This window comes from Pseudopipra pipra, chromosome 2 (genome assembly GCF_036250125.1).
Source record: "Pseudopipra pipra isolate bDixPip1 chromosome 2, bDixPip1.hap1, whole genome shotgun sequence".
Taxonomy (NCBI): Eukaryota; Metazoa; Chordata; class Aves; order Passeriformes; family Pipridae; genus Pseudopipra; species Pseudopipra pipra.
Genome location: NC_087550.1, coordinates 20892520 through 20914148, shown reverse-complemented (window position 1 = coordinate 20914148; position 21629 = coordinate 20892520). Strand labels below are relative to the sequence as shown.

The 21629-nt window shown below is 35.7% G+C and overlaps 1 protein-coding gene across 39 annotated transcripts in view; it reads right to left on the bottom strand.

Moving 5' to 3' along the window:
* ABI3BP (ABI family member 3 binding protein) overlaps positions 1–21629 on the bottom strand; it is a 141849-nt gene that overhangs the window by 18836 nt on the left and 101384 nt on the right. For 25 of the 39 annotated variants that reach the window (XM_064644224.1, XM_064644240.1, XM_064644227.1 and 22 more), the window contains 12 exons: positions 21314–21388; positions 20766–20840; positions 19083–19157; positions 18528–18602; positions 17360–17425; positions 16985–17059; positions 13045–13140; positions 10549–10659; positions 7770–7874; positions 6313–6381; positions 4991–5203; positions 922–1033 (listed from right to left, as the gene is read on the bottom strand). In XM_064644224.1, coding sequence (XP_064500294.1) covers positions 922–1033; positions 4991–5203; positions 6313–6381; positions 7770–7874; positions 10549–10659; positions 13045–13140; positions 16985–17059; positions 17360–17425; positions 18528–18602; positions 19083–19157; positions 20766–20840; positions 21314–21388 — 1147 coding nt within the window. The remainder of the gene's footprint in view (positions 1–921; positions 1034–4990; positions 5204–6312; positions 6382–7769; positions 7875–10548; positions 10660–13044; positions 13141–16984; positions 17060–17359; positions 17426–18527; positions 18603–19082; positions 19158–20765; positions 20841–21313; positions 21389–21629) is intronic. The other 14 variants (XM_064644228.1, XM_064644235.1, XM_064644265.1 and 11 more) reach the window with 11 other exon arrangements.

Here is a 21629-nt window from a genome sequence, read left to right as displayed (position 1 = left end):
GCCTCCATCAGTCTTTACTGATTTCCTATCTAGCTCCTTGTAACAAAATCCACACTTCAAAAGATAGCTGTATGCTGTGGTCTTTGGTCTGGTCTTGCTTACCAAAAGTCTTCTCTCAGGATTTACAGAATCATAAATAATTAAAACCATCTTATCTGCCTCTGCATAGCTCCTGCCTTTCACATGACCTTTCCAGTGGATCTGCCTGCCTCCATCTTGCTTCCTTTCTGAACAAAGAAAACCAATGCTTGGTGCCCAAGCCATATATTGGTAACATATCCTAGTTGCCTCTTAACAAGACAGAACAACATCACTGCAGTTCACTCTTTTCACAAGCCACATGCCTTTAAGAAATAACAGAGACATTCCTGAAGCAAAACACAGCAATTCTGGCCCATCTGATGAGCCCATCTTTTGGACTCTGTCAAAGAAGCTCTTTCGGGGTGTCATGATTTCCCTTAACCTTTTATTTTTCCAATTCTCTTCTGTTGCCCTCTGCTTTCTGAATTAGTTCCTCATTCCTTCTCCTAGGGGCTGCTGGTCACAAGTACGTGAGCTAAGAACCAACACCCCAGTTACACCACACATAGCCTAAAAATAAAGGTTCAACACGGGTTCTACGCAGAATTTTGTGCTGTGTTACCAATTTATGGATAATAATAGAAAAAGGCAGTTTATTTGAAACAGAAACATCCAGTTACCGAAGCCAAACGAATAGTCTTACAGGAAAAACCCCAACCTGTCATTCATTAACTTTCTGATGCAATCAATAAGAAATGCAACAAAAAACAAGTGATTTTCTTCCCTGCTTTGAATTTTACCACAAAAAGAAGACTATTTTTTAATGAGATATGGTATTTGAAGAATGATAATACTTAATTTGACTAGTTGATTGAGAGGCACACAATATTATTTAATTACCTTGTGTCAGGTTTTAGGTTTTCCACAGTAGAATGGGTTTGATTTGTAGTGATAATTGATTTCTCCTTTTCACCGTCACTTCCTCCATTTTCAGTTGACACAACCTCATACTCTGGAAAATTACAGTAAAGAAAAATTTGTTTAAGTAACGTCTCTTACTTGAGCTTCTTCACTGCTCTCTCTTTTATCATCTGATTTCTTGCTGCCTAATAGTCTGTAAGGACAACTTGTGTGTACCTGTCTGGACATTAATATGCTAAAATGATTAAGATAGATCTAGTTCCAGATTGTTGTGTGCCCAGCCTCTCATCCTTTCTCATAGTTCAGTTATGGAACAGAGGATACTCAGCATCTCATCTTTGCCCAATGGTACACTCATGATGAAATTTGAAACACAAGTATAAGAATTCTGTAGTTTGAATGAAACTGTGTCAAAGTTGAAAGTGTCGTTTCTAAATTCTTAAACCTTGCTTAACTTAAAATAAGACCTATCTTTTTAAGATTTACAAAGGAAACTGCCCAACTAACTTGGATTTGTGCACTTAGGGAATCTGCTAGTTTAGAATGAAATCATTTGGCATAAATTTATTTCTGTATTTAGATGATTTTTAGATTATCACTACTTTCTTTTCATCTCACTCAGATGTATCATCAAGCACAAACCATTCTCTGAGCAGGGAATTAACAATAGATGTTTGGGAAGAAGATACTTTTTCAATCCTAGCCCAGTCCAAGACATAGTTTGTCTCTAGCAAAAAACTGTCCCAACTTATAACAACCTCTTCTAAGAAAAACATTAAGTATAATGTTATTTTCCTCTCTTTGCAAAGAAATTCCCAACCTCATCAGCCCCTTCCTTTTCCCTTCCTTAAACCTCTCTGTGATATCACATGCAGCTTTGCTACTGCTAAGCTACTAAAGGAGGATGTTTTCAAAGAACATTTGCAATGATCATTTAGATCTACAGAACAATGAATAAAGTAGGTACTATACTGTGAGAACAGAGGTCACTTATCAACAGCTACAGAACCTCTAGACAACTACGTCCTTTCTGGTTTTTTCCTAATGATTCTATTAATTTTCTTGTTTTTAACTAAATGCTAGCAAGATGTATGGCTTTTTTTTTTTTTACTAAATCTTTTAGTAATGAAAGGAGACCCCTTTATTGTCAACACAGAAAGACAAAACACCCGCAATAGGATTCAGTTTTGAAAAGGAAAGGCTGTCCTAATTGCTGCTGGACTCTCAGATCCTCACTCCTAATAAATGTAGAAGATGTATATATGAATGAGTGTGGTGGGTTGGTTTTTGGATTTTTTAGGCCTTCCTTAGCAACGGGGGTCAGAAATCTAAGGAAGTATTCCATATCATCCTTTAGCTTAACACAACACATAAATAAGGCGGAGACAAGAGAGCTCATGGTCCTCTCTCTTCTGGTGGCTGAAGGTGACAGGTCTCTCCACAGATGGTCTTTGCCTGTATGGGCCAAAGCCTGCCTGCTCCGACCTGCTGTTATCTCTGGTCCCTTTGGGAGGTGTGGGGAGTTGGCTGGTGCTTTGCATGGTTCTGCTGTCTCGTTCAGGGAAGTATTTAATTTTTTTTTTTTATTTGTTTGTTCGCTAGCCCTCTATTAGCGGTGTAGATTTGGAGGGTATTTGTTTTTAGGTCTTTTAATCCCTGTTTCCCCCTCCTTTTTTCTTTTTTTTCCCTCAGGAGTTCCCTATTGTGTGTATAATATATTCGAATTATATATATATAATTGTGAATATATGTAAATATATATTTTTGATATAATCCCATTTTCGTTCAGACTTCCCTTGGTTTTTCTGTGGTTCGTGGGTTTTTTTCCTCACTTGAGAGAGTGGGAGGGGGGAGGAGACAGCTTGGACTTGGCAAGAGAGCCAGGCCAAACTTACACACACACAATTAGAATACACAAATTGACCCAATTTTGAACTCAGTTGTGCAACTAGGGTTTCCTATGCATTCTTTTATGCAAAAATCAGCTATCAAATCCACTGCAGTAAATTACAATTAAGTGGAAGCGCAAAGCAGCTCTAAAAAATTATGTTCTAAAATTGCAAGCTTCTAAACCCCAGCAATTCAATCTAAGCAATTATATACATGTATGTATGTGTGAATTTTAGGTTTACTGGTATAGTTTCAAAAGGGACCTCCTACACAACATCTTTCTCTCTTTACCTTGCAGTAGATTCAGTTATTTAGAGCATATACAGAGCAACATGCATGTCAGAAAGTCAGCCTGAAGAAAGAAATTAATGCCAATAATGAAGATTTAAAAATTTCCATTTTCAGAAGTCCTCTCCCTTCCACCAGTCACCCATGAACAGCAACAAACCAACCTCTACCTTTTAAAATCAAACTTATGGACCTGCAGGAATGGGTGTCTCAGAAAAGATGGGAGAGGGGAAAGTAAGTAGAGGACTTTTACTTTAGGTCGTTTGTTCAAGTGCGATCCCAGTGCAATGATATTAGTATTGATGATTAGTATATATTTGTCTAAAACATGACTGTTTCCTTTCTACGTGTTTCCTCTTTGGAAACAAAGACATTTTCCTATCTAGCCACCAAGGGCTGAGTGAACCATGGAGAAAAAAACCATGCAAAAGCACTTATTTGTCCTGATTAAACCTCATTAGAGAAATTATATTTATTAAGAAGCACGGGAGAGATGGTGGATATCCACTGCCTTAGGTACATCCAGATAGTAAATGAATAAGTGACTTCTGCCAACCCCAAGTCAATGTGTGATTTGGACTTTTTTAACTCATTCGAGTTGGAAAACAAAATGCAGTAAAAATGTGTATGAGCTCATACATAAAAAGAACTGCTGAGCACATCCAGTACCTGCTTGTTACTCAGTGCACAAGGCAACAAACTGCCCTACATTTCTGTGGCAACGCAACAGGAGTAACAGAGAATGAGCAAAATGGTTTTGGTTCCTGACATTTGCAGCCTTTACAAAAACAAGGAGGTGAGATTGATCACTGTTTTGGTTATTATTTGTCAGACCTTTCTGTTACTGAAGTACAGTTTTGTTTTTAGGCATACCCAATGAAACCTCTTGTACACAGCTAAGGTTAAGCAAAGTAACCATTTAAAAAAAAGGTGCAACAAATTATGCTTTCTGTTTTCACAGTTCTATCTGAAACAGCGTATTTCTTAAAAAAAAATGATGTGATGCCTAAATTAGATGATTGAAAAAACATGTATAAAATACAAAAATAAAAAGAGATGACAGAAAAATTGATTTAAGTCTGTCTAAACAAGTAATGTCACACTGGTGCCAATATGAAGCAATCACTGTTTTCAGAAAATGGGACTCAATGCCTTCTTTTAAATTCAGAAAGTGTCCTTGGATGAGTTCATTAACTGAGTTATTAACTAACTTCAATGTTTAATTTTTGTAAGCTAGTATTGAATGCAGAAGACAGCGGAAAAATTAGGAAGCCCATCTTGCATGTTTACCTGCCTATGTAGTGATTCCTGCATGACTCACATGCATTGATTCTCAATACAAAACCCTTGCCTTAGAAATGAAAAAAACCAGATTCTTTCAGCATAGAGAACTTGTTGACCCTATGGTGGGTACTGCAAGTATTATGCTGACAAATTTCTACTGACTTACTAGATGGATGTAAGGTTTGATTGTGTCTGGCCCACTGTTAAAAGACATCTGCCAGTCAAGAAAGATGTCTGCATTATGTGTGTGCATCTATATAATAGACTGCTGTTGCACTCTTGGACCTTCTTGACAAGATCTTACCAGATCCTGTACAGGGAGAAGCCAGAAATTAGAACATATAGAGTCATACTTAAATATCTTTTTGTGTCATCCCTGACACTGACACCAATGATCTTGTTCTAATCTAGTAGCATTTTCTTGTCCACACTTTTGTGGATATCTTTTGTGCCACACAGTAGCACAAAATAAAAGCACCGAGGTCCTTCAATCTGCTGAGATTAAAGTATTTTTTAAATGCCAAAAAAGTAAATTAAACTGGAAGTACTATACTATCATACAATGAAGGAAAGAAATCGAACCAACCTGTAACAGTGTCATTGTCTGGTTTTTCCCAGTCCAATATGACAAAGGTTGGACAGCCCTCAACCGTCACCACTGTGAGATTGGTTGGAGGATTTTGTGGAGGACGAGTGGGTTCTTCCTTGCTTCCAGTTTCTTCTTGAGGAAAATGTTCAAGAGAGCTTGTGATAGAGCAAGGCACATCATCGTCTTTCTTCATGTACTTGACATGGGGAGCTAAGAGCAATAGGAAAGACCTGTTACTCAACAGAGTGTTTTTGCAAAATGTCAATGCCATTTCACCTAGTTCACAACATCCATCTCAGGGCACCAAGTAAAAGTCTGCACAAGTCAAACACAAATGTTTCAGAATAAAATCCAATTTTAAGCTGCTTTAAAAAAATTTTTATTTATTGCTGTTAGACCCGCAATCACTGCCTTCATCCCCCTCTCATTGGCACCACTGAGGAAATATCACTTTGATATAGTATTAGCAGGTGATAGACACTGCTTGAAAGAATTAAAATCACAAAATAGGACAATTAACTATATTTCTTCTATAGTAAAATGACACTATAATTCCACCTGCAGCTTTTGTGAAGCATGTTAATACAAAAATGTCCCATACACTTTGTTTCACCAGAAGGATTAACAAGTTTAGTCCAAAGTCATTAAACTCACTTAATGAAACTTGCAGTTTCTAAAGTGACTAAATGACCAAATCTTGGAACAAACTTTCTGAGGCATATGTCTTGTACTCTGCATCAAAATTAGAAAGATTACTGAAGACAAACACTCTCATTCTAAGATTAAAACTTTTGTTGGAGGTAAACAATAAGCTCTCTCAAGAAAGAAGGTGTCTTCAGAAATGTAGTGTCTCTTACCAGAACAAGAAAAAAAACCCTGAAAAATATTTTCATACAAAAGCACTTCTTCCTTTTATCTCAACTTGCTGAACTCTCTAGATTATTGCAACAGCAATAACTTGACTACAGGCTGGAAAAGAGGTGAGGGATATATGATGGGTAAATATCCTGTATGGCAAGGTGCACTGGTATTGGGACAATACTTCTCCAAGCACATGTGCAAGCCCACATGAAGAGCCACAGCATGTTTGTGAACAAAACTATTAACTAGGAGGTGGTAGCAGGGAAGAAAATAGAAGTAAAATTTAGTCAAGAAAATGCTGATGGTTTGTGCTAAAACTCTTTCATCTGCCACTGAAGCGACACAGAATGAAATAAAATTTTGGCCTTTGAATAACCAAACAAAATAATTTTGATGCAAGATAGGTCAGTCTTCATATATTCCCCCAAATAAAAATACCATAGCTATTAATATCCTACCTTGGTACCTCGGTTTGCCTGAAGAATCTGTTTCTGATGTAGGACTTGAGCTGAAGACAGTTGCATCCACTGTGGGAAACACAGTTATAATTTGCAATTAATTCAAAGTTTTGGTGTTAGAACTGCAGTATTTCACAGTTCCTTTGGCATTTTAAATCCCGATAAAGGTCTTCCATGGCAGACCTTTGCTGCCAGATCTGTTATTTCATTTTAGTGACTCCATTTTAGCTGTAGTGCTAAGTAAATCTCGTACTTACCTGCTACTATAAACATAGCCATAATCAAAATGACAGACTTCGTGACTGCTGCTGGATTCAGTTCATGCAGCATATGTAAAATGTTTTTTAGGCCTTTTAGAAGTATTTTTTGCACTGTACTTGCTGTTTAGCTTGGAGCATGTTTCATGTTCCTAGAACATATAGCACTATTACATTGGCACATTAACTTCTCTAAAAATAATAACAAGGGAATCACAAATTCTGTCTCCAGGGTGTGCAACTTCCACAAAATTTGAAGGAAATTGAAGGCAAATGCACTGGTGAATAAAAATGTGCTAAAGCAGTCAGGATTCATGACACCAGTGTTGTGTTAATTAGCCATTACACTGAAGAGAATCTTCTTTTAGATGCAAATACTATAATGGACCTCAACAAACAAAGCACGATACATTCACAATGAGCATTTATAAATAAGTCAGTCTAGCATCCAACTCGCTTTACTGAGCACTAAGGGTCACAGTGAGTTCATGATCATTTAAAGGAGACAAGAATTTCAGTATTACAATACATCCAGGAAAATTAGAAACAGCATAATTTATGGCAATACACTTAGAGCTGCATATCTGGGCTCAAAAATTCTAAGCACATCCTCCTCCAAATGCATTACTGGATGCCACTTCAAAGGGGCTTAGGTTTGGACTTGTAATCAACTCCCAATTTTATAAAGGGCAAATTACCAATTAACCACTATGTGTGCTCTATTACCTTTTTCCCCATTTAAATGGTGGCAGCTTAATCAGATACCTAGAAGGATGTCACATCCATGATGAGCACAAATCAGTCACTGTCAAATAATAATTTGAATTTATGTCCTGTGCCAAAAGAAATTTGCAGGAAAAGAAGGTTCCTTATCTACTCCCTGCACAGACCTAAATTGCCACTGAAGAGTATTGAAAAACCTACTAAGCATGTATGGATTTATAGGAAATGGAAGGGCTGTCATATTCTCAGTTATCAAAATATGTATCAGAAGACAGCTAGATTAGCTCAGTCAAATTAAAAAAGTTGCTAAGTGGCATAAAAGAAATCAGAATCACCCCAAACTGAATGCTTCTTTGTATTAAATACCTAATGCATCAATATAATTTAAGGAAGTGAAGCAAAAGAAAATGGAAACCTTAATGTTAATTAAAAGAAAAAAAAGAAAAAAAAAAACAGAACTGTTTGTAATATGCTTACCATAATACTCTGGAGTTGCAAAAGCTGTTGGTGTCCTATATGACGTTCCTGTCCTCACAGGCAGTGTTGGTCCAGCAGGCTTAGCTGTAGTGACAGATGGAGGGACTTGTTGCAACAAGGTGTTCAATATTTAAAAGAAAGAAATAGCTTTATGATTTTCTAGGGGAACTCAGATTTGTGACAAGTGCTTCATGCAACAAGTACTTTCCTTGAAACCATGGTAATCCCTCAAAATTTATACAACAGCTTTCAGCTGGATTTAGGAAAGTTCTGAATTGTGCTTCTTGCAGATATGACCTAATCCTGAAACCCAGTAAGAAAATTCTTCGCTACTTTGACATTGTTTTAGAGGACTTCAGTCAGCTAGAATATTACCTGGTTTAATGCACAGAACCATCCTACACGGACTGGTAAAAGGATGCAAAGTGACCATCGCTGGCATTTCTCTTTCTTAAGTAAAAGAGCACGTTTCATCATGACTTGTAAGACACAACAGCTGAAGTCAGCAACTGAAACTTGGATTCTTCCCTCAAATATGGGTAAGATCCTTTCATTTTTACTCTCAATACAGTACATGAATTAGCAAGGCTGGAGCTGGAACATGAATAACAATAAACACCAAGTCCTTAACTGTGGTCTGCATTAAGAATTTAACCACCAAACAGTCCTGGAGTTTCCACTAAATGAAATTAAGATGCATTTCAAATGAAAGAAAGGAAAGTGCAACCAAGTCCAACATTTTCAACATTTATAACACTACATGACCCAAAGGAAAAAGTTTTCTTTCTGAACTCATTTCTGTACTAGATGTCATAAGTTTTGGGCAGAAACTAACTGATAGAAGCAATATTATCTCCCATAACTAAATAGCTCTTTTAGAAAATTTTCTGCATTATGTGACATTACTTTTACTCCTCAGCTGTTACCACCTGATAAAGAAAATAAGTTTCTAAGAGGCAAACAATCCATGGTAAAGGATCTTTCAAAATAGCTGTAAAAGATAAGAGCTAAATTCACAAAACATGCAGATACTCCCAGATAACGGTGACATGACTGGAAAGCTCAACCCCAAAGAAGTCAGGAACTATATAATGTGCATATATGACACAGAAGACCATAGTGACTGAAGGCAGAACTCTTTAAACTCTGGTGAACGAAGTTTAAAATAACAAAAATCTCTACTTTCCACTAATTTCCTTAATAAAGTTGACTTTGAAAGATTGTCGCTGGAGTCCAGCTTCACAAAGGTTTTGAAACTGTCTTGTTTCCTTTTTTTTCCATTCAGGAGACTTTTAAGATTTGCACAGAAACCTTTCCATAATATTCATCCACCAGATGAGTTAGAAAGATGCAAGTAAGCAATTAATCACAGTATTAATGAGAAAGAGGACAGAATTCTGACAGGGAAAATCCAAGAAGAACATTGAGGCAAATTTTTCCTGTTAGTGCAGTGGAACTGTCTCTCCAGGGAAGCAGAAGAAACTGAATTATAATGTTTAAAACTAAGCTGGATAAAACACTAGGAAACACAGAAGAAGGAAAATCGGCTACTGGCCCCACAAGGAAGAACCAGTTCATCTAACCAATTTATTCCATCTTGAAAGCCGAGGAAGGTATGGTAACTGCTGACTACCACATAGCCTGGCCTCAGTGTATGGAAAAAGGGTGAAATTTTATATCACTGGTAAATTAATTAGACACTTAGTGGAGAAAATTAGTATAGAACCCCGTTACAAGCAAAAGAAAATGTATCAGGTCAACATACTTTATGCTGCAGCTCAAGACTGACAATGTCTTATGTTTTGTTGCAGCTATTACTAAGGAAACACCACCGGATCAACAGCAAGTATAGACACAACGTTTCAATCTTAGCTCTGCTGTTAGCTTGGAGGTTCTTGCCACTCATCTGCTGCACAAAATACTAAAGAATTATTTAGGTCTTTAGTGCCTTAATAGCACACAAAGTCCCAAATGAAACAAACCAAAGACAACAGTAAATACAGTATAGTCAAGACCTTTGTATTTCCAGAGAATGACAGAGACCCATATGAAAAGGAAAGCACTTGTCATGAGGCTAAGCATAAAGAGATGACAGTTTCTGACTACCTGGAAAAAAGTTAGACTAAGGATTCTTATATAGAATCCACAGAAAAACATATATGTGCATATTGAATACCAGGTTCAGGATAAAATTAAAATAAAATAGGAAACATGAAAATTTCTGTGTGCTCTTAAATGGGTACTGAGAAGGTGTAATACTTTAGCACAATAATCAAGTTAAACTCTGTGCACATGAAATAACTCAGCTCACTCTACCTCCCAGTACAGTCAGTTCTCTGGGTGACTATTAGCTCATTATTTGCAGTGGTTAATGGATATGAAATATATATGTGACAGAATTTCTTAACAAATAACCAGTTGGGTGTATACATTGAAGTATAATATTCAATATCTCCCATCCAACACGCACATTAAGTAGCTACAAATGCTATTAGTAGACATGAAATACTCATAAGGTTGATCTTCTTAAAGGATAACTTGGAGTGTGATATTTGGCTTTCAGCTCCCTTATTAGGGATGATTTTGACATAAGCAGGTTAGGAAAAAAAACCCCAAAATAGAGTTCATGTCAGAAGACAAAAGGCCTATGTGTTCCAAAATACTAGTTTCTATAGATCTCACAGATTAAAGAAATCTATCCTATAAAATTCTCCTGTACCTTAATAGTCAGTATTATCTCACATGCAATAAAATATTTATGTTGAAAAGGCTGAGATACCTGGAATCCCAGGTTTACCAGTCACGGTGTTTGGAGGCAGAGGTTTTCTTCTCATTTGTGTAGGCTTGGCAGGAGGTATAGGAGGGCGCTGAGGTCCAGGTGATGTAGTTACTGAATGACATTACAAGACAGTGTTATTAATTATTCAACCTCAAATTCCATAAAATCAGAAACCCATTACAAGTTATATTCTGACTTCTCAAACAATGTTTCATTTCTTATTAAGTATCAAAAGTGGAGAGGTGAGGTTAGGAGCTGAAGTGAATTCTATTTTCAGTCTTAAATTCTTTGAGAAGTATGTGCCATGAAGTTTTAAACCAAGCTTACTCTGAAAATATGTAGCTCCTCTGAAATTTTTTACAAGTGTTTCAATGATTCATTTTCTGCGTAGTTACTCATTTCTGTCAACAGTAATTTTTTGGCATCCAAAAGGATATGTTTTCACACAATAAACACCACCTCAGCGTACTAGGAAACATCTTTAGTATCCTACTCACAAAATTTGTGATCTCTTGTACTTTCTAATTAATAGAACTAGTCACCCTCAGCTTGAAGCAAAAGATGTAATGAAAGGGAAATTATCATTAGGAAAACTTTATCCTATGCTGTTCAAGTGAAAAATGAAAAAAGTCACTGTCCCTTCATGCACAGACATGTCTAAAGATAGTTATGTGGTAGAAATTTCTGAAGCACCCAACTTGGTCATTTCAATGTGCAGTTCTAGCCAGTATCTATTAATTTTATCTGGTAAGGTCCTTTGACAGAGAGGTCTAAAAAGAGAGCCTTTAGTTCATAATTACAAATCATTTTACTGTATTTTCCAACCAATTATGAGGGGTTTTATTGTGCAAAGGAAAGGCAAAGGAAAAGATTTTTCTTCCACTATTCATCTTTGCCCTTCTTTCCTTAAGAAAAAACAGGAGATATGTGTAGCACATTTATGTAACAAAAGACTTGTTGTACCTAAGAGGGGAAAACCCTCAAGAGTAATAAAATTCTTATAATGCTGCCAGTGTCAACAAATACACAAGTTGCCTGATACTGAATTACTGGCTACACAGAGTGCCTCAGGCCCTATGTATCAGACCTTAGTTCACCCTATAAATAGAGTGACTGCGGGAGAGAAGGGAGCAGATCCAAAGACTCATTTGGGAGGACGTTTTCAGAAATATTACAATATGCAAACAGGAATATCTCCATCTTTCTCTGTCCCCTTTTCCTTTTGGACTGTTGCAGCCACTTATAGAACACTTTTTTTTCGTAATCCCTCAGATCAGGATAGGAAATAGTGCTATGTCTAATTCAGGAAGACGTAATGGTTTTGAAAACAGCATTTATAGGTTTCACATTCACTCTTAATCCACAAATGGATATGAAAAACTTATGCCTAAAGAACTGAAAAGAGATAATTTTTTACATATATAAGTCATCATACCCTAGATACTACTACATGATAGTATTCATCATTACTTTTTCCCCAGCCCGTATTTAGGGAATAGGATTGTCTGTGATATTTATGGGGTAAGAATGTGCGAGTGTTGACTTGCCAAGTGGTTTCTATCATATTTTCTGAGCAATACAACCACAACAGTCACATGCAAGCCAAAACAACACATTTGGTGTATGTGTCACAGTTGAATCTATTATATTGCACTCTGGAAAAACAATAATCCCTACTACTACTTCCCACAATGACTTGGGTGACGGTCTACGACCCTACCAAATCTAATCACCAATATATGGAGACTGAGCTTGTAAACTAGGGCGCGCAACAGGATTTAGGGATTTTCTGATAGTGTAGATTCTTGTGAGGACAAAAGGATGGTGAACTGTTAGGACTTAATTAATCTCGGGGCTTCTTTAGGCACCGGGAATCTATCTCCTTGACTCAGACACTCTTGATGAAAGAGGAGGGTGTGCAGCCTCTTGGGAGAGACTTTTTCATTACTATTGACATAGACAATGGGATTGAGTGAACCCTCAGCCACTCTGTGGCTGACACAAAGCTGGTGGTGCAGTTTACACACTGGAGGGAAGGGTTGCCATCCAGAGGGACCCTGACAGGCTGGAGTAGTGGGCCAATGCAAGCCTCATAAAGTTCTAATTTTCCTCACAATACTAATAGTCAACACAACTTTCTCATAAATAGTAGTACAATTTGGTTATACGTTTACTTTATTCTCCTTTGCCATATGGAAACTATTAGTATGGAAAAAATCAGTATTTACAGTATTGTGGCTGTTTGATCAGAAGGATATGATCACGATGATAATTTTTTAGCATATAGCATATGTTAGAGAACAAATAGTGACCACAAAATATTCTTATTTTTATCACTTCTAGTAACATCCTGAACCCATGAGAAAGTGTATTGATAAGGGTGGTTAAGAATTATTTTCTCTTCTTAGTGGAGATGCTTTTTGTGTAGAAAAGGCAGTGTTTTTATTTTTCATAACACTTACAGTTTCCCATATTTTCTACTTTTATTAACTTTACCAGAAAGAGGCTTTTCCCAGGTATCAATATATTCCCAAGGTTTTTTTACATCCACAGCAACTTGCTCGGTAATATCCTCAGGTATATACATATCACCTGTGAAACAAAGGAAATGGAATAAGTCTCTACAGTGCAGCACCAAGTCATGGAATACTCGTATATTGTATATATTCAAACTCTAGTTAACATTGAGTGCATAACCAGCATGTATGGCCCACCTATATTTTTAGTGGTAACTGAGTGAAATCCATTATTTTCTTATTCAAGTATATAGGAAGTGATCTGTTTCTAGAAAGTCTGCAATTTAAAAAAGTGTATTTGGAAAGAGAGAATTAATGAGATGGAGAGGTAACAGATCAGTTTAACCAAGATGATATGTGGAAAGACGTGTACAGAGAACATTCTAGTTTTTCAGTATATGGAATAAAAAGTCCATTGATTCTTGCAAAGGGCAAAGTTCTTCTCCCCATGATAAGATCTTTAGTCATCCTCCATATTAAATAGTTAGAGCAATTCTGAACAAAACATATACCATATTTGGAGTACAGAAGGCAAAGTATACATAAAATTCAGTTTGTATATAAGAGAAAGTCCTACTTAAAAGTTATATAAACACATTTTGAAAAAACTAAAGTGGCATTAAAAAGATCAACATAACTCCTGGTACAGAACAACTGTTTCACATGCTGGTATTTATAGTACAGCCAGATTGTTAAATTAATATACTTTCTCTATACAAAATAAGTGTATTTGCTTTATAAAAACTGTATATCTAGTACAGTGAGAAGATGCATTGCAACTTCATCATGTTTGTGGTGACCCCCTCACTCTTACTCATGATGTCATGAAAAACCGGTGAAATTTAATATATTAAAAATAACCCCTCAATATTACATTAATTATCAAATTCCAACCCTATTCCAACAAAATTTAATCACTTCAACCAAAGATTTCATAGGTTTGTAATATGGTTCTCAATTGGTTTTGACATTACACTAGTATTTTAACGTCATGAAACAGATAATTTCTCAATTACTGGAAATATTCATGGGGTCTGGAACACGTTTAAACTAACCACTGTGTCTTTAATAGCAGGAATACCATCAGAGGAGTGGATCATTTTAAGGGAAGTAAAGGAAAAAGTGCTCTTGATAAAATAAAACTCAAAATACCTTTATACTTGAATTCCTCTAAAACTTGACAATACACCCAAAGTTTAAAAAATAAAAAGAAAATAGAACACAAAGATAATGGGTATTATAAACAAAACCAAGTATCTCTCTGTTTCATAAGGAAAATGGAAATGTTGTTTAAAATTTGTTTGCTGACGTTTGTCAGGAAGTTCAATAGATCAGGAGCAGTTTTTAAAAGATTAAGTATAAATTAAAAAATAACTCAGTATACTAAGTTACGTACACAAAGATAAATATGAAAAGACATCTCAATAAAATTATATTCTAGAGAAAAAGGCTAAAACTTGGCAAAAAACCTAAAAGGAATGCTAGTCATGAGGAGGTAATCTCTGCTTCTTTTCCACAATCAAGTTTACCACCTGGCACTACAGCTAGCCAGGAGACTGAAAAGCCTGCCAGGAAACCAGCCACAATCCCATGTGCTGATGCTGGAAAAAACAAATTCTGCTTATCATCTGGGCCCTGCAGCTTCCAAGCAGACTCTCCATGGGGTGAAACCTCTTTGCACTGAGGCTAATGAGCCCAGGAAGGAAGAAGGAATGGAGTACATTCAATAGCAGTGTCAGTCCAGCAAGGAATTAAAAGTTAAAATTGATGTTTAAACAATATAGTAACTAACCACAGCTCTTCAGTAAATGTGTTCTTCTTCAGAGAAAGAATAAATGATAAAACGTCTAAAGGTAAACCTGAAAACATATTTTTCCTTACAGGCCAATTAAGGAGTCTGATCAGGTTAGATCAAAGTTAAGTATTTTGATAAACTGATCACAGAAATGAAGAAATTAACTTCTTCAGATCCCAAAATCCTCAGAATATCTTAAAATATTATAACACCTTCAGGATGTTTCTTTAACTTAGAGGAAAAAAGACTGATGTAGCTTGGTAATGGAAAATATTACTGGAAGTATCATTTTACAGAAGAATTCTAAAAAAAGTGTTTTCCAGTGAGTACATATAGCATGCACAGTAAGAAGCAGTCTTGTGATGACTTTTGACATCATCTATCATAATGAAGCTACAGCTCTTCTATAATAGTGCAATGGGCACTACCATAAAGAGATGGAAATGATGACAGCTGGTGGGCACACCAAGAAGAGCATTTAGAATAGGATTGCTTAAAACAGTGCTTTAGCACCCAAACCAGCATTAAGCACAATAAACTACATGTAACAATTTACATGCTCACTATTATGTTTAGACTACTGATTTACTCAGCATGGATTCATTTTTGTTGGGTTTTTTTATAACTTACAAATACCCCTGCCAAGTTTACTACTACGTGGGAGAAGAGAAAAGCTTAATATACTGTCTAACATAATAGTATATTTGTGCATAATTTCATAATGTGATCACTCCAGGAGACCTGTGTACATTCTGCCTATTTCAGGCATCAGACATCAGAAGGCTCATTTGTAAGAAGATTTCCAACACAAGGAAAGAACAAAGCTTTCTGACCCACAACTACTGACATTGGTCATTTAATACTGTAACTGGCTCTGGTGCCCTGGAATGTGGTGGGCTCATTCACTGACCAGAAGGACTATGAAAGATCAAAGAGCACATAAATCTAATGAAGGCATTCACTCAGTGTGTAATACAGAAGAGTGGGTCTTGTTCTAAACAGGTTAAGTTCAATCCAATTTAAATACACAACCATCTCTTCTGAGTTTGTACCATTTCTAAAAACATGGTGGGCTTTTCAAAATTATGTATGGGAAAAAGTAGTTGAAGTCATTCTGTGATAAACAACAGGTACTAAATTGCCAAAGATACTAGAGGGAAACATTACACAGACAAAAATGTTTAGAAGAGATGGTATATCATTCAGGTTATCCTAATCTAGCTATCACAAAGCAATGGAATGGGACAGTAGCAGTATCAGTAGTGGGTGAACAGCCAAAAGTTTGCTCTAAATATGTGCATTATATATATATATATTTATTAATTCATAATATGTATTATTTTAAACTTGCTTTGTTGATGAAGAATCCCAAAATTATGTATTTAATTAACCAATGGCTGTATTAAAAAACCAACAGTGTTTATATTGATGTAATAAATTAATGCTTTATTAAATAAAAAAATTACAGATTCTTTATGAGTTAACACTGACAACATTATTTTGATTGGATTGAAAAATCAAGTACAATTGAAAAAGGACAAATGATTTTTCCCCCAACCAAACCCATATTTTTAATAAATCTTTCTGGTTAGGGATGTATGTTATCTCTGTGTGTAAGGATACGTAAATTGAAGTTCTCACTCTCCTCTATCATCCATCAATTTGGAATTCTTTGATGCTGAAGTATTCAAGCCTGAATACTCTACAGTCAAAATACTGCATGGTCTGAGTAAGAACTGGTCTGGTGTGAACACATCATGTGCTTGGATAGTAGCTAGCAAGATATCTGGTTTAAGACTTTCCTACCAAGCCTCAAACAACTGGGTGACCCTTTTCAACAGTGTTTTCCAGTAATTATCTTGGACCTAACATCTAGAAACCATTAGTAAACAGTAGCCACATAATAATCTATCTGTAAGTTTACACAGACTGTCAATATAATTTCACAATGACTCTCAGGAATGCCATAACATGATCAGTAGCAGCAATACACATGGTACTCTGAGGAATTAAATTCTGTAACAAAACACAATGAAATATTTTGCAGGGCTCAAGATGATTTGAGGAAGTCACATTCATGTATTTTCCAGATAAGCTAAAAAAAGCCCCCAAAAATGCAGTCTACCTGTTGTTGGCACAATCCACTGTGGCAGTCCAGGTGCTTTTGTTCTGGCTGGTGCTAGTGTGGTTTTACTAAAAACTGTGAGAGAGTTAAAAAAGAAAAAAGAGAAAGATGAAAAAAAAGTTCCATGAGAAGAACACCCAACAGGTTTCTATGTGATGCCAACAATTCCACACTAGAGAAGAAAAAGTAACACCTAGTGTGATGACACACACAGTTCTGGTTTCTGATTTGAAGAGGCTTTACCTGTAGACTTATTAATTGATTAAAAAATACCCTTTTTTTCTCCCAACAACACTTAAAATTCCACTGAGAATAGGGGAAATTAATTAATTAATTAATCTCCTTCCCATCCCAGATTGAATAAACAATTATTACCAGGTCTAGTCTGTGATTTATCCGACGGCTTTGGTCTTGCAGAAGTGAGACGTGTTTTATGAGGTGCTAAAAGAAATAAGGTTCTGCTTAAATGCTGTGTAAAAGAACACCAATAGTGCAGTGCAATTTGCCAGAAAAAAAGGTCCATGCACCAATGTGATACAGCAAAATGGACACATGAGAGTTCTATGAGTTCCAATCCAAAATGCATGTTGAAAATGCTAGTTTCTTTAGTGGTCAGATGACTCTATCATGCAGTCTGACCAGTTACATTCATGTTTAGGTTTAGGAAAAGATATAAAATATTTACAGCCAGTTACCCAACTGTATATGGATACAGAGTTAGCTCTGCAAGGTATCCATGGCCTTAAGACATTTAATTAGGTTCTGTAAAAAACAAACAAACAAACAAAAAACCTCAAAATAAAACACCACACTGGAACCCCCAAACAAAATACTTAGATAAAACCATGAAACAGTGAATTATTGCTGAGAAAACAACCAGAAGCATTCAATGCAGACACTGTGTAAGACAGCTGAAGCACAGCGTCATTATCAAGGTTGAAATTGGAAGCCTTCAACCTTTTCTTATTGTTGCCTTTCACTTGCAAAATAATTTTGATAAGGTAGTTGTTACAGTATCTGTGTGAATCACATCAAAGGCTGAAAGCATAAGACACTGTTGTCTTTCTCACAGTTATCAACCTCTGTAAGTCAGCTTTTTAAATAAATAGAGCTGGCTATTTGATATTCAAATCTAATAACCATTCTATCCGTAACACTTATCCAGCCTCTCTGAAGCATCAGAGAAAATACTTATGCAGTACAGAACATATTACTCAGTTTTGACATTTTGATTTGGGAAACGTTTTACAGATTTAGATTTTATAAGGTAAACAGTGGAAGTTAGTTACATCTATATTTGCAGCACTATACATCTGTCTCATAGTGTTTAAAAGCTTCATATCATCTTTGACACAATACTGATTAAACCCCATTTTCAAAGCACCAAAAATGTTTGATAAGGGGGAAAATAAATTTTCATGTTATGTATTTGAAATGGTTTTAAAGGTAATAATGAACTTATAGTTAAATATTAAACAGTACTGATTTTACTTCAGATTTACAGACTCTCAATACAACAACTTAAGAGAATCTTAAAAATTACCTGCATTGAACCATGGAATTTCAGTTGCTTGAGCAATTTTTGGCTTGGGTGAAATGTGGTATGTTTCATTGGGAACTGAAAATGGAGATATTACTGCTTATCAAGTGCAAATTATTTCCTTTTAAACATAAGACACCACAGGTGGAAAGGAAATTCAAATTGTCTTTGTGCAGATCGTAAACAAGAGTCAGTACTAGAAACCTGTCTGAAAATCATGCTTTTATACAGGAAAAAGATTTTTCAAGACTGGAAGATATATTTCATTAGTAAGTCAGACAAAATCAGAAAAGATGATCAGGCAATGCCTTTTTACATGACTCCTCAGCCTTGTACATGAGGTACTTATTTCTAGAAAAGATTTCATGAAGAAGAAAAGTGCCTGGAAAATTAAAACCAGAAATACTTTGTACATGCACTGGAATGTAACTAACAAATGAACATGACATAAAGACATATTGAGGTATTTCTGTTGATTAAAGTGTAAGTTTAACTATATAGCAAAAGCAGAGAAAGTAAAGTTTTAGGAAAAATAAACTGACATAATATTCTCATTACCCAAAGGTATTTTGGACCCATCAACAACATGAACTGTAACAAGGTTAATTGATCCCAGGTGTGTTGTCTTTGGAGCTATAAAAAATAAACCATTGTTCTGTGAGAAGGGAAATTAAAGAAGGTGGATTTCACAAAGGATCTGTCTCCATTATTTCCTAAAAACCTATCTACACATCTGCTAAGACAATTTTAACAGATATGAGACAGAAACATGTTCTGATTAGTCTGGATGTATTTTCATGCTGACAGCCAGACAGTGCAATGATTGTTCTGGGCCCCCACTAGCTTCAGAACAAATGCCCTAAAGGTAGAGTTCTGACAGTCTTTGGTCTTTTTCATACTTAGTATATTAACTTACTCTTCCATAAAACATTCCTAAAAGCTCGTAGTAACATATTTATCTTTCAGACCTCATTCAAACTTGATTGAATTTATTGAAAGATATCTAAATTACTGAATGAAGAGGACAGACTGGCAGGCAGAGACACACACTACATGCCTCTTTATCTTTCAGAAATAAGGTTAAAATATGGAAGCTGAAAAATAACCTACTTACTAGCATAAAGAGCAGTGGCTGAATAGTGACATTTGTACTTAACAAAAAAATTTGTTTACTGTTTTTCCTAACAGTAGTTTGTTTTGCACATACACAATTATAATGACCCATTCTTAAAAGAATAAACCTCTAAATTCTGTTTTCTAAAATTCTTTCCCTAAAACTAACTTTGTAGTGGTACCAAAAGATGGCACTTGTTAACTATGACATGATTGGAAATAGCTCTTATTCGACCGAGACTTGGAATCTAACTGGTTACTTAACAGTCTTTCAAAATAAGGCATTTAGAACAGAAATGTTTTTCATAAACTGTTCAGTTTGATGTTCATAGTAATATATATGTACGTATAGCATATACACTGTATATATAGTTCTTGAATTAACAGAGTGTCTGCTTAAATTCTTTTTTGGCTATGAAAAAAAGTACCAGTCTAAGGTGAAAAAGTGTGCATGAAATTATAAAACTATTCATTGAGTGATTTGCCTTAAATTAAAATATTATCAGTTCTGTTGTTGGACCAGAGAGGAAGAAAGATTAGGAGCTGCTCTTTCTTATAACCGTGTTGTTACTCCTCCTCTAACTATATTTTTCTCATGTAACCTTCCTACTTGGCAATTTTTATTGAAATAGTTCACACCTAGGTAAAGCTGAAGTATCACCGTCCTTCGTTGTAACTGTGCATCCCTGAATGTACTGAAGTTACTGAAAGAAGTCACTGTGCTGAAGACACTTATACTCTCAGCATCTACTATCTTGGACTGAGATTCTGTAACCTGAGTTTCAAAAGTAATTGAGAAATTGAATCAAACATATTTAGGCTAATAAAATCACCCAAAAGAAAAGAACTTTGTGAATGTGACCACAGAAAAATATTTTTATTAAAATTAATTGAATTCCTCATATTTTTAATGGCTACTAAACCTGTCCAGCTGCTCTCCGTGGAAATGGATGCAATTCTTGGGCACTCAGTTTCATATAATTTATTAGCATACTCTCAGCTGAACTATGATACCAATTTCTGTCTACTTATTATGCGTGTCCCATGACTGCAGTACTCAGTGACAGCCGAAAATGTAACTAAGGCAGTGCCACAATAACACTTCTAAAGTTACAAACTGTAAATTACCAGGTTTAGTTTGTGGTACTTCTGGCCAGACAGATGTTTTGGGTTTGGAAGGAATGAGCAGTGTTTCTTTTGGAGCTGAAAGAAAAGGAAAAAGACTATTATTGTGTTCTTCAGGAGTCATGATCCAATGCCATATTTAGCCCACAGAAAATGCATGCCTCAAATGCCTGAAAAAAAGACAATAACAATTCCATGGCTTTCTGGAACCTGAAATAAAATGACTATCCAAAACACAGAAAAGTCTCAGCAGTGTGCTGTAGAATAAGTTGAGTTAGTGGCTAAAATTCTTGGTCTAAAAGAAAAATTTGACATTAAATTTGGTTGGAGATCTGACAAATACAGATTTCTGACCAGACATAAGCTGTAGGCTATTTTTGCTTTACGTCTAAAGTAGAAATGAGAATCCTCTATACTAAGGTACATGCATGTGGTAGCAGAATGAAGGATAGTGAAATGGTGTTATATAAATACCCATCTGTGTTCTCTAGAAATTTCTCAATTGAAAAATTGGAAATACCTCCATCTTAACTTTAAGAAAACTTATTTACCCATTGTTGCCTTTGAATGCCCAGTGGTAGTAGAAGATTTTGTAATAATTGGTTGTGGAGTTGTCTGATGTATTGCTGTTAAAGAGAGAATGTGAAGAATCTTAGAATATTTATCTGTAATAGAAACAAATAGCACTTGCACTATTTCTAAAACTTGCAAAATGCCCCAAACTAAGGAGTAACAGAACATCTTGAAAATCAACTGCTGACAGATATAGTTATCTTTCTATTAACTTCTGCTATACATTCCCTTAATAACAAAAATGGGAAGCCACACAGCCCCTTGTAACTATTTTTAAAGCTAATTTTGTTCCGG